The following is a 10,698-nucleotide window of genomic DNA, read 5'->3' on the forward strand; positions in this document are numbered from 1 at the left end:
GTGACCGGTGGATGGTGCTGGGGTGTGAGACCGCCGCGAGGCCGCTATGCCAGAGCAGGGGCGCAGACAGAGAGGCCAGCAGTCAACGTGAGCACCAGTTGAACATCCAACAGTATCGTCAAGTCGGAAGGCAGGCTTCTGTGGTAAGTGTCCGAACATTTGAACATTATATCAATCCCTCCATGTCAGTCGGGGCAAAGTTGTATTGTACTCTTACATATCAGCACCAAACAAATCAAGATACCCTCAATCCAAGCGCTGAAATGGATGCCGTTTATGATGCTTTCGGGAACAGCCGTCGTCCGCACGATGACAGTCTTCTCGTCATGCCCGTCTCACGAAGCAACAGACCAAAAAACTTCTTATCTCTTTCCCTTCTTCCCTCCTCTGAAACCACCGCCCTGCCTCGAAGGCTTGCCGCCCGTCAACATGGCCCGTTGCCTCAAATACTGATCCACGACCTTCTGTACGCTGCCCACATCATGCTCGGGCTTCCTAAGGTAGTACAACCTGGCCCGCCTCTTCCGCTTGGGTGATCTCTGGGCTATTTCCATACTCTGAACCAGAGGGCTGTGCACCTTGATACTCATCTCCATTCCAACGGTTGTCAATTGATTCCGCAGCAATACCGACGTGTGTGGACCAGATCCCTTGATGACCATAATAACCCCAGATACCGGCTCTCCGGTCTTGAAAGTCGTGAGCAAGATATCGCCGACTTTTGCGCGGTCAGGGTTCGTTTTGTCGAAGAGTCTTGCGCGTGCACCCGTCGGATCGAGGACGGATAGTTGCTGCTTGTCGACGAGACCGACTGGGTCTTTGCAGGTTTCGGCTTCGGATCTAGGCGCTTCATGGACCACGATGTCTCGTCTGTCTGCGCGGCGCATTAGCATCAACCTCCCTCACTTTCCTGTCCAGCAGTTCTGCTTACTTCGTCCTGGTCTATATCTTTCTGGCAGTTGAGGGAGTAGTTGCGGCGGGAGGTCGGAAGGGATTTCAAGTTTCTGTATGGGGCCTCGTTGCACCGTGATCAATGATCGTTGGAATTGTCTCTGCGGCCGCAACTCTGCGAACAAACTCCTCCAGCAGCATGTTGACATGCGGGTCGTCAATGACTGCGCCATCTTGAGGCTCGATCCCGCCGCGGACAGTGGTAGCGACCGTGAATGTATAGGCGATGCTTTGCGCTCGATGTTTCTTTGGGCATTGGCAGTTCAATCAAGTTCGCATGTCGTCGGAACTGAATTTGAGTGCTTACGTAAGAGCCGAGCCTTGTCCACAACAACTGGCAATTAAAACCACTCACGATAAAGCGTGCCAACCTTCATCTACAACTTGGACTGAACGACTATAGTATTCTGTTTGGATTCACTGGCAGTTGCTGTTCATCTATTCTAGGTCATGATGGGCTACAGTTTCGCCCATGAAACGGCGTTGAGTTCGCCGACTACGCCATCCATGCAAGCAATGCAGCAGTGCTTCAAGCGACAGTCAGGCTCTAAGAGCGTACTGTAGCTTCATTTCGCACCCACCAACGTCTTCAATTCCTCCCTCAGCTCATCCAAAGGCTTCTGATACCCATATCCAGGCTCAATCAGTCGCTCAAAGTCGGCATTGTATCTATTGTTCTCCTCGAAAATGCCGTATGTTCCCAGCATATTGTACGCCGGGGTGAGCAATCTGACCTCGACACCCTTCTTCGTGTCCTCGTCCCACAGTCTCTTTGCCTCGGCGAAAAAGGCATCAAGATCGACCTTGACAATATTCCAGCCGGGCTTTGCCTCCTCCAACATCGGAATCAGCTGGTTCATACTGACCGTGTGGTCCGCGACATAGACGGGCCGGTTTTTGAACTTCGCAGGATCGGCGAGGACATCACAGACGGCTTTGGCGGCGGTGCCGACGCGACACATACTGTTGCGCTGGTTGCCACTGCCATAGACGGTGATGGTGTTTGTCTGCGGATTGATCCAGTAGTATCCGAGTGGTATTGCTGCCGATCCAAAGACTTAGGTTAGCGACACCCTAGTCTTGACGACATTGGTAGGCAACCACTTCGATCAACACCTCTTTTACATTAAACTATCATGAAGGAACTGAACATACCCCAATCATACCAACCACCCGTGATGATAGCACTCCAAGTCAAATCGGTCCCCTTGATTTTCTCCTCCAGTTGTTTCTGGGCCTCGACTTTCGGAACGTACAGCGGCAACTCGGAAATATGTGGGCTGAAAGTGTCGCCTGCGAAATCGGGCGTGATAATATGCTTGACTGTGCCGGCCTTGAGACACGCGTCCACGATGGCGGGCTGCATGTGCGCTGCATTGGGTGGGAATGCTTCGACCACTGCATCCTGGCCTTTGAACAGGTCCACGAGCGCGTCGATTGAGCTGTAGTCCACCACGGCTGGGATGATGGGGTCAGGGAACTTTTTGCCCTCGCTGCGTGACGCTGCTGTCACAATGTAGCCGGCGTCCGCGAGGGCCGTGGTGATGGGTTTGCCGACGTTGCCGGTGGCCTAGATGGGCAGTTATTTAGTGGTCAGCGCGTCCTATTCCGACATTCTCATCCATGCAGCATATTGTTGAAGTTGTATACCGCAAGCAGTGTGTCAACATGTACCTGGGGTTCGTAGATTGTAGGTATATGGCAATACGTACCCCCAGCACGACCACTTTCTTGATTGGTCCAGACATGTTGGTCGCCGTACTTGTCCCACTTACGGTATAAAACCTTGGGAATTCCTTGTCTCACCCCAGAAGAATACGAGATTCAACGTCACAGGAACCTACAGGTGTGGAAGGAAGTACGGATACTGTCCCCCCTGATCATTGATGTCGAGGTACCAAGTTGAAGTACTACCGAGTGACAGTCCACCAAGTACTATTATGGAAGCGTGCCAGCGTGTTCCTCGACAGACGATTGGTGCGCCTCAGTTGATGGAACTTGAAGGCTACGCCTGTCACTTTAACATAGTTTGGTTCGCTCACTACACTGTTTGACACGTCTGGCTGGATAAGGTCGCGGGCTTATCACTCGCTACCTTGATGACTACTGTTGGACAAATCGAAGACCGTCCATGGTCGGGGCGGTGGAATTGAATATAGCGACACCCAACACCTATGAATACACCTGCGCCATAAATGCATAAGTAAACTGGTATGTCCGCGCCTCAGCCTACAGGCCATTCAATAATATAATGCAAAGAAGAGGCTATGAAAAAATATTCAATTGCTTTTGTGTGGTCCCCAATTTTCAAAGATGCCAATAACGGCCTGAAGCAGGGGAATGTTCCCGCCGGACAATATCACCAAATGCTTTTAAACTCCTTGATCCCGCGACTGATCCTGGTATCATAATGGTATGGTATAGCATACATGTCAAAAAAGAAAGAAAAAATGAAAATCCATCAGCTTCTTTTGCCGCCCTGAAAACGTATCCAAGATTCCCACTTATTCATTCTCCCCTGTCTCCAATGACATCCCTTTTTGGAGGCTGAAATCGTCGTCGTGATGGTTTTTCGTTGCATTTTATGGCTGACTGAGTCGCTCACTGCTCTGCGCGTTGTTCAACCCCCGACTCGCTCTCTCATCAATCTGTTTTGTTCGCCCATCAAGACACTTTGGTAAAGACTTTCCGCAGCGGACTGAACGTGGCGACGCGAGATGGTGACCTTGTCCGGGATCCAGGACAGGAAGTTCGAGCCCGAGTCCGTCAGTGCTTGGGAATCCTGTCTATGTTGATCTCCGTCTCCGTCCTCTTCACAATCAGCATTGTCGTCTTCGGCTTCGGCTTCGACTTCGACCTCGACTTCGCCTTCGACTTCGTCCTCGGACTGCTCCTCGGTATCATCTTCGTCCGGGACGAAACCTCCTTCATCAGCAAGCTCTTCTCCAGTGCTGAGGCTGTGGCCGTCACCTTCACCATCTCCACTGAGGTCGGTGTCGGGACGATGGAACCACTCAGAATGGTCGTGAGATGGAGATGCACATTTCTCGCAATTGCAGACCACCATGTCCTTGAACAATGCGGCTTGATGCGCCCCCTTCTTCTCAAACTCATGACAGGCGGGTTCGAGGCATACAGACGTCGAATAGTATGAATCTGCCGGACCTGAAGTTAAGGCCGTGCATTTTGGACCGAGCACTTCCTTCGCCTTTTGCTTTGTCCAAGGCTTTGGCTTGGTCGCCAACTGATGTGAGATGAGAGAGTGGTTTTTGCCAATATCAAGACCGTGACCGTGACTATGACTGTGACCATGGCCATCGCTACCGATCTGGTTGTCACCACAGATATCTGAGCCCCAAACGTGATTCACGGCCACGAATCTGTTTGCGCTCCTGTTCCTGTTTTTGTTTCTGTCTCTGCTCCTCTTGAGATCGACAAAGTGTCCACGACTCGAGGCACGACTCACTGTACCTGTAGCTGTACCTGCAATGTGAGCGACGCTGGAGGAAGGTTTCGCTATGCTTCCCAGCGCTGAGAGTCGAGTCACCTTGCGAGAGCGATGGTTGCTGCTGCCATGTAGTGCATGTCTCTTCAGTTCCAGCTCCAGCTTGTCAGTATCGGTATCGGTGTCCTTGACTCGGATCTTCTCGTCGTCCTGGTGTTTGAATGTACTTGTAGTCAGTGCACTGTTGTTACTGCTGCCGTTGCTGTGCATGCGCCATGAAGAAACCGCAAGTTCAGAGTCAGATCCAGATCCGCAGACGACCTTGATCAAAGCCTGCAAGGTACTCTTGACACCCTGTGCCCGATCCATGGTCTCAGATGCTCTGATCAGCAACTCAGACATTTGGCGTCCGTTCTTGGCCTGTCCACCTTCCTTCTTGATCGTCGTCTTCATCTCCTCAACCGATCTTCTCGCCTGCCATGCCTCTTTTCTCAGACTCGTTGCCTCGGCGTCTAGATCGTAGGTCTTGTAGCCCAGCACACTGGCGGCTTGATGGATGTCGTTGGCCAGATCTTGGACGAGCGAGGACTGGGTTTCGAGGAAGTCGGCTTGGAGATCGAGAACTTCTGCTGCATTGGATGAGACCGTAGTCGCCATGATAGATAGCTTAAGGATAAAGATAGGGATGACGATAGGAATAAAGGACTATGTGAGCAAGAGACGAAAGATCAATTCTGCATCATGGGTAAGATATGAGGTGGCATCAAGGAGGAGAACGATGGCTAAGGAACGAGGACGAGGAAAGACAAAAAGAAAGGGCGAAGGACAAGTAAGTAGGGTTAGTGGCACTGCACCAAAGCCTTCAGTCGTGTAGGGAGGAGAGGCTGAAGTAAGTAATCTCATGCACGAGCTAAAGCGAATATCACTGAGAAAGAGGGAGCGAAGTGATACGAGAATGCTTTTTTCTTTTTTTTGACATGTGCAATTGAGTATGAAACGAGTCTCAACTCGACCTCGTAAGGAGGTTAGTAGACTTCTCTATCGGCTTTGCCGATGATGATGGTGGTGATGATGTCTAACAATGCATAGCTGCCACGCTGATGGATCTCAGGTGGGCGAGAGAATGAGAGACTGCCAGTGTCAGAAGTGAGTGAGCAGTCAGGACAGATCGTAATCAGGTGGGCCGGAGTTCAGGGCCTTTGCAGTCTCCTGACTGCTCACCGTTGACTGCTTCATTCGGGGACTTGAGAGCTTTGGGCGTCTGTTCCAAGTACTTCGGCTCAGGTGTCTGTAGCTTGATTGATCTGGTCGTTGTCATGGTTGGTATCATTTGCTTCCTCAGCCACATTCTCCGGCAAGTCTTGTTGAGCTACTGCCTGGTCATTTGCGTCTCCATCTTGATTGCCGGCCGTGTTTTGCATTGGCGGCGGGGCGGCCGACGTATTTCCTCCGGCCGGAGGATGGGGTGCGAGCCTTATGATCGCAGTGACGGTCAACATGTCGTCAAACAAAGCCACAACTTCTTCCATTGCAGCTGTTCCCTGTTCGACCCGAGCCCAGATATCTTGTAGTCGCCGTGCTTGATCTGGAATCATCATGTAGAAATTGATAACGTCCCATCCGTAGGAGTACAAGGTGTCGTGAAACAGACGACGGATTGCGATGTATTCTGTTACGGCATCGTGTTGCAATCGAAAGGCGGTGTTCGTAAGCATATCCGCATATTGACTGTGAGCCACCCGTTCCTCCTGAAGATGTGTGACCTCATTAACAATTGCTATGGCCTCAAAATGACGCTCCGTGACCTCATGGTCGACCCGTGCGATCTCATGCCTCGCGGCTATTGCTTGATCACTCAGCGCAAGGCCGCGGTTGAGTTTCTGCATGGGGTTCTCGCCGGTCGGTATGTTCGGCATGAAATCGGGTGGTAGATGGGGAGAATCCATGATGAGCGCTTTCGACCTTGAATGAAATCCACTGGGTGAGGGCGATTGTGGGCTGCTGCTGAGGAGAGGGGATGACTTGAAGCCGTGAACTTTTGTTGTGGGAGAAGAAACAGGATGAGTTGAGCCCGTCAACTTTGTTGTGGGAGAACTTATATCACTTCATCCCTCGGCGTCAAGCCAGCTGCTCTTGGCATCACACGTATATGGTGGGATGGATGATTATGTCGTCGACATAGCTGCGCCAGAGCTGATAGGCCGGTTCAAGGAGTGACATTTGTGGTATTGAAAGTCGGCGCCTTGTCTTGTCTCCAAGGATCTGGTGTCCCTGGATTTGCCTTCTGCCATTCTGCGATTCGTGCTTCCAGTTCTTCAAGATTACCTTGGAATGCATCTTTCACCGGCTCCTTTCGAACTTCCCATACATCCTCACTACTAGGACCAGTCTTCCACTTCACGGCCTTCTTCCGGTAGTGTTCTTGGATGGCCTTTTCTCGGTCCTTTTTGTCCCAGTTTCTTGTTCTCATACAAAGCCAAAAGTCGTCCCAGTGATTTGAGCAGGATCTGAACGTGCCATAGCGGTATATGTTGACAAACTGGCCGCCGAAGCTCTGGCAAAACATCGCATAGTCCAGGGCAGAGCGACACGATAGTTCCGTTGGGTACAAGGAATCAGGAGATATGTCGCCGGGCACTGGCACAGACTGTGTCGATGTCGATGTCCCTATCTCTTGGTTGTTCTGATCTTGTTTCTGCTCGCCATCCATTTCTGCCTGCAATTGTCTTAGAAGCTCCATCCATTCCTGGTTGCTTTGTTCTTCTCGCGACAGGGTCTGTTTAACTGGCTCTGCGACTGGAGCAGTGGCCGGAGGGATTGACGGCTTCTCATCGTGCACTGTTGAAGGAGAATGACCCGGGACATGATCTCGCGGCTCAGCTGGAGCATGATTGGACGACCACCACCAGCCCATGGCTCATATATATGTAGAGTTGTATGTTGCGACAATAGTAGAAGGAGGACGCGACAGTAAGATATCCAAGTACGACGTCTGAAGAACAAAATAAAGTACCACCGCGCTAGTGCTGTTAGTTGTCGGCCACTAGTACTATTTGAGTTAGCCACGGTAATTCAGCCACACTACAGTAGTACTTGCACCAGCCACTGGACATACCCATCAACGTCATACCTCTACTAGTTGTCACTGGCAGTAACAAGATGCGATCCGCTCTGACTGGCATCTGCCAGTGTCTCTGCATCAAGAGAACCTGTTCTAACAGCTCTGTGAAGCTGATTCTTTTATGAACAGTCCCTTGTATCATGCTATCTTAACCTCTCCATATACCGTTCTAGCGTGATTCTCAGGCCTGCTGACTCCTACTGTGGGCTGCTGGTTGACGACAATGCACAGGGTCGCATCAACATGGTTTTGTTGAAGAGCACGAGAAGTCCTATAGGGGCATTTGGTCCCCGGTTGTCGGTCCAATTCAGAAAGCAATACTTCTATACGGCCAATGGCTTCCGCCCACGACCCATCGCGCCCTCTGTGTCCGCTGGTAGGAGAACAGTGACTTCCGAAGCCGGCGACAACGAGACCGGACATATCGATACCAAACAAAATGAAGGAATATTGTTTTTCGATAGTGAGTACTTGCAGGCTTACGAGCGCAATCGAGCGAGCGCACTGACTGGCAGCAGATGTGTTTCCTCTGAAGCTTCAATGGCTGAACCGGATCCCCTTCTTTAACGCCGAAAGGGCTCTTACCAATTCTCTCAGCAAGGTGAACCACCCAGATTTGGCTCTGGCCGACCCATCGAGCATCATCAAGCGAGCTCTTCCCGACAAGCTCCCACTTACCGTCACCCAAGTCTTGCCTCGACTTCGAGAAGGAGGAGCATTTGTGAAGTTCTCGCATGACGAGGGTATCAGTACAGAAGAGCTGGAACGCACACTGAAATCATATCTGGAAGAGAAGCCTATTAAGCCATGGTTCAACCCGTTTCGGCGAGTACGCGCTTTCTTGGTTCAGGGCAAACCCTGGATTGAGGATTTGTATCGAGTCCCTAGTCCCAGGGTGAAGGTGGAATTTTTGCCTACGTCGCCTGAGAACGCCGCTGCCGAGTTGACGCAAGAGACACTCTACTCCTTATTTCGCCGTTATGGAAAAATCTCTGAAATCGCCCCTCAACCGTCGGATTCCAAGGTCTCGCCTCGCTACGCTTACATTGACTTTGCAAGGCTGAGGTTTGCGACCGTGGCAAAGAATTGTATGCATGGGTATGTCGTGCCCGCCGAAGAAGGAGGCGGCAAGACTGGAACGTTGCTGAAACTGAGTTATGAGTCCAAGACGAAGGCTCATTGGTTGAGAGACTGGATCACAGGTCATCCGAGGATTGTTATTCCTATAGTGGTGGCCCTGTTGACAGGTCTCTCGGTGGCGGTCTTTGACCCTATCCGAACATTCTTCATCAAAATGCATATCACTCACGGCCTGAAATTGGAGGACTACCCCATTGTGCGGTACATCAAAAGCCAGCTTTCTCGTGGATACGATATCATCAGACTCCGGAAGCAGAAAGGCGAAGACGAGAACCTGAAAATCATTTGGGAGGATCGCCAAGGGGCCATCAACCAAATCCAGACATGGCTCATGGAAACTGCGGACACGTTTATTGTGATTCAAGGGCCGCGGGGCGCAGGCAAGAAAGAGCTCGTGCTAGACCAGGCGCTAAAGGACCGTCCGAATAAGCTGGTGATCGACTGTAAGAAGATCCAAGAAGCCCGTGGTGATAGCGCTACTATTGCTGCTGCCGCCGCGGAAGTGGGATACAAACCTGTGTTTTCATGGATGAACAGCATGAGCAGCATGATCGACCTGGCGGCCATGGGGACGATTGGGACGAAGACCGGCTTTTCGGAGACGCTGGAAACTCAACTGAATAAAATATGGGGCAATACTACGACGGCGCTGAAGCAGATTGCTTTGTCTCATCGGAAAAAGGACGAGAAGGATGCTCAGATGTCGGAGGATGAATGGCTCGAGGCTCACCCCGAATATCGACCGGTGGTGGTGATTGACAACTTCCTGCACAAGAACAACGAAGGCGCGTCTAGCGTAGTCTACGACAAGATGGGAGAGTGGGCCGCAGCCTTGACGACGCAGAACATTGCGCATGTCATTTTCCTGACGACCGACGTTTCATTCTCAAAGTCCCTCAGCAAGGCTTTGCCCGATCGAGTCTTCCGACAGATTACCCTAAGCGACTGTACGCCCGAAGTGGCCAAGAAATTGGTGATCCAACATCTGAGTACCGAGACTGACGAGGAGAGCGATGCTCCGGAAGATGAAAAGTTGGCAGCTCGCAAGAGGAGAAGTGATTTGGACGAGCTCGACAGTGTGATCGACGTTCTTGGTGGGCGGTTGCAGGATCTCGAATTCCTTTCCCGTCGGATCAAGACTGGCGAGTCACCAGGCCGTATGTGATGATTTCTTGCGTTTTGTTCCGTGAAGCTAACGGATGCTACAGGAGCTGTTCGACAAATTATTGAACAATCGGCCTCGGAGATCTTGAAAATGTACCTTCTTGACGTAGACACGGCCAGTCGCAAATGGACGCCGCAACAAGCGTGGCTTTTGATCAAACAGTTGGCGGCGAACGAGACGCTGCGGTACAACGAGCTCCTCCTCAACGATCTGTTCAAGGATGGAGAGCCAGTACTACAGGCATTGGAGCAGGCCGAATTGATTGCCATCACTTCGAAAAATGGACGACCTTACAGCATCAAACCTGGCCGACCCGTCTATCAAGCCGCTTTTGAATACCTCACCGACGATGAAGTCCTCAAAGCGAGACTGGACATGGCTATCCTGTCGCAGCTGATCGGAATGGAGAATAAGAATGTGGAGAAGTTTGAAACCGAGCTGAGGACGTTGGCTGAGTTGCCCGGCGCTCCAAGTGAACTGAAGCCACGCATCAAATGGTTGTTGGACAAAGCCATGTCCAGTCATATGAAGATTGAGAAATATGAAGCTCAGAGTGGCGAACTCAAGAAGGTGCTTACGGACAAGTTTTAGGAAGATTCATGTCCCACGAGCATGGAAAAATATCTGTCCAAGATGAGACAGAAGGGATGAGAGGGCCTGAGACCGTTGCACGGAGACAGTAGATATGGGAGGTGGTTGACTGCTTTGTTTGTGTCAATACCCACTTCTGTCTGTTATATATTGTCGACCCAGCTCAGCGATTGAAGATAAGGTGTCTCTACTCCATCTATGTTTGGAACAGGTGGAATTGCTCTTCCAAGGCGAGCTTACACTCTCAAAACACGTCAGCGGATGGCTGCGTTGTACTGGCGATAA

At 51.2% G+C, this 10,698-nt stretch overlaps 6 protein-coding genes across 6 annotated transcripts; 2 read left to right on the forward strand and 4 right to left on the reverse strand.

The window, feature by feature from the left end:
* Positions 1-362: 362 nt before the first annotated feature.
* HMPREF1120_03334 (uncharacterized protein) lies at positions 363-1,124 on the reverse strand (the record flags this gene model as incomplete). Its single annotated transcript, XM_009157397.1, has 2 exons — positions 363-874; positions 932-1,124. The coding sequence occupies 2 exons, from the start codon at positions 1,122-1,124 to the stop codon at positions 363-365; spliced, it is 705 nt and encodes a 234-aa protein (XP_009155645.1).
* Positions 1,125-1,318: 194 nt separating this feature from the next.
* On the reverse strand, positions 1,319-2,900 carry HMPREF1120_03335 (uncharacterized protein). Its single transcript, XM_009157398.1, has 3 exons — positions 2,664-2,900; positions 2,107-2,521; positions 1,319-1,993 (listed from the first exon to the last, which is right to left on the reverse strand). Exons 1-3 carry the CDS (start codon positions 2,697-2,699, stop codon positions 1,518-1,520), a joined length of 927 nt encoding a protein of 308 aa, XP_009155646.1. The 5' UTR covers positions 2,700-2,900; the 3' UTR covers positions 1,319-1,517.
* Positions 1,323-4,146, forward strand: HMPREF1120_03336 (uncharacterized protein). The gene has a single exon (XM_009157399.1). It carries the CDS (start codon positions 3,740-3,742, stop codon positions 4,103-4,105), a length of 366 nt encoding a protein of 121 aa, XP_009155647.1. The 5' UTR covers positions 1,323-3,739; the 3' UTR covers positions 4,106-4,146.
* Positions 4,147-5,676: 1,530 nt separating this feature from the next.
* On the reverse strand, positions 5,677-6,342 carry HMPREF1120_03337 (uncharacterized protein; the record flags this gene model as incomplete). The annotated part of the gene is made up of 1 exon (XM_009157400.1): positions 5,677-6,342. The coding sequence occupies one exon, from the start codon at positions 6,340-6,342 to the stop codon at positions 5,677-5,679; it is 666 nt and encodes a 221-aa protein (XP_009155648.1).
* A 260-nt stretch (positions 6,343-6,602) lies between these two features.
* Positions 6,603-7,310, reverse strand: HMPREF1120_03338 (uncharacterized protein; the record flags this gene model as incomplete). Its single annotated transcript, XM_009157401.1, has 1 exon — positions 6,603-7,310. One exon carries the CDS (start codon positions 7,308-7,310, stop codon positions 6,603-6,605), a length of 708 nt encoding a protein of 235 aa, XP_009155649.1.
* Positions 7,311-7,760: 450 nt separating this feature from the next.
* On the forward strand, positions 7,761-10,413 carry HMPREF1120_03339 (uncharacterized protein; the record flags this gene model as incomplete). Its single annotated transcript, XM_009157402.1, has 3 exons — positions 7,761-7,980; positions 8,036-9,814; positions 9,866-10,413. 3 exons carry the CDS (start codon positions 7,761-7,763, stop codon positions 10,411-10,413), a joined length of 2,547 nt encoding a protein of 848 aa, XP_009155650.1.
* Between the last annotated feature and the right edge of the window lie 285 nt (positions 10,414-10,698).

Source organism: Exophiala dermatitidis (assembly GCF_000230625.1).
Source record: "Exophiala dermatitidis NIH/UT8656 unplaced genomic scaffold supercont1.3, whole genome shotgun sequence".
NCBI lineage: Eukaryota > Fungi > Ascomycota > Eurotiomycetes > Chaetothyriales > Herpotrichiellaceae > Exophiala > Exophiala dermatitidis.

Bases quoted from the DNA above. Each gene is read 5' to 3' on its own strand.
- HMPREF1120_03335 (XM_009157398.1), bottom strand. From the start codon at position 2,699: ATGTCTGGACCAATCAAGAAAGTGGTCGTGCTGGGG. The intron at 2,522-2,663 runs GTACGTATTGCC...CTGCCCATCTAG, and splicing joins AGAAAGTGGTCGTGCTGGGG to GCCACCGGCAACGTCGGCAA. The intron at 1,994-2,106 runs GTATGTTCAGTT...TTGGATCGGCAG, and splicing joins GGGTGGTTGGTATGATTGGG to CAATACCACTCGGATACTAC.
- HMPREF1120_03336 (XM_009157399.1), top strand. From the start codon at position 3,740: ATGTTGATCTCCGTCTCCGTCCTCTTCACAATCAGCATTGTCGTCTTC.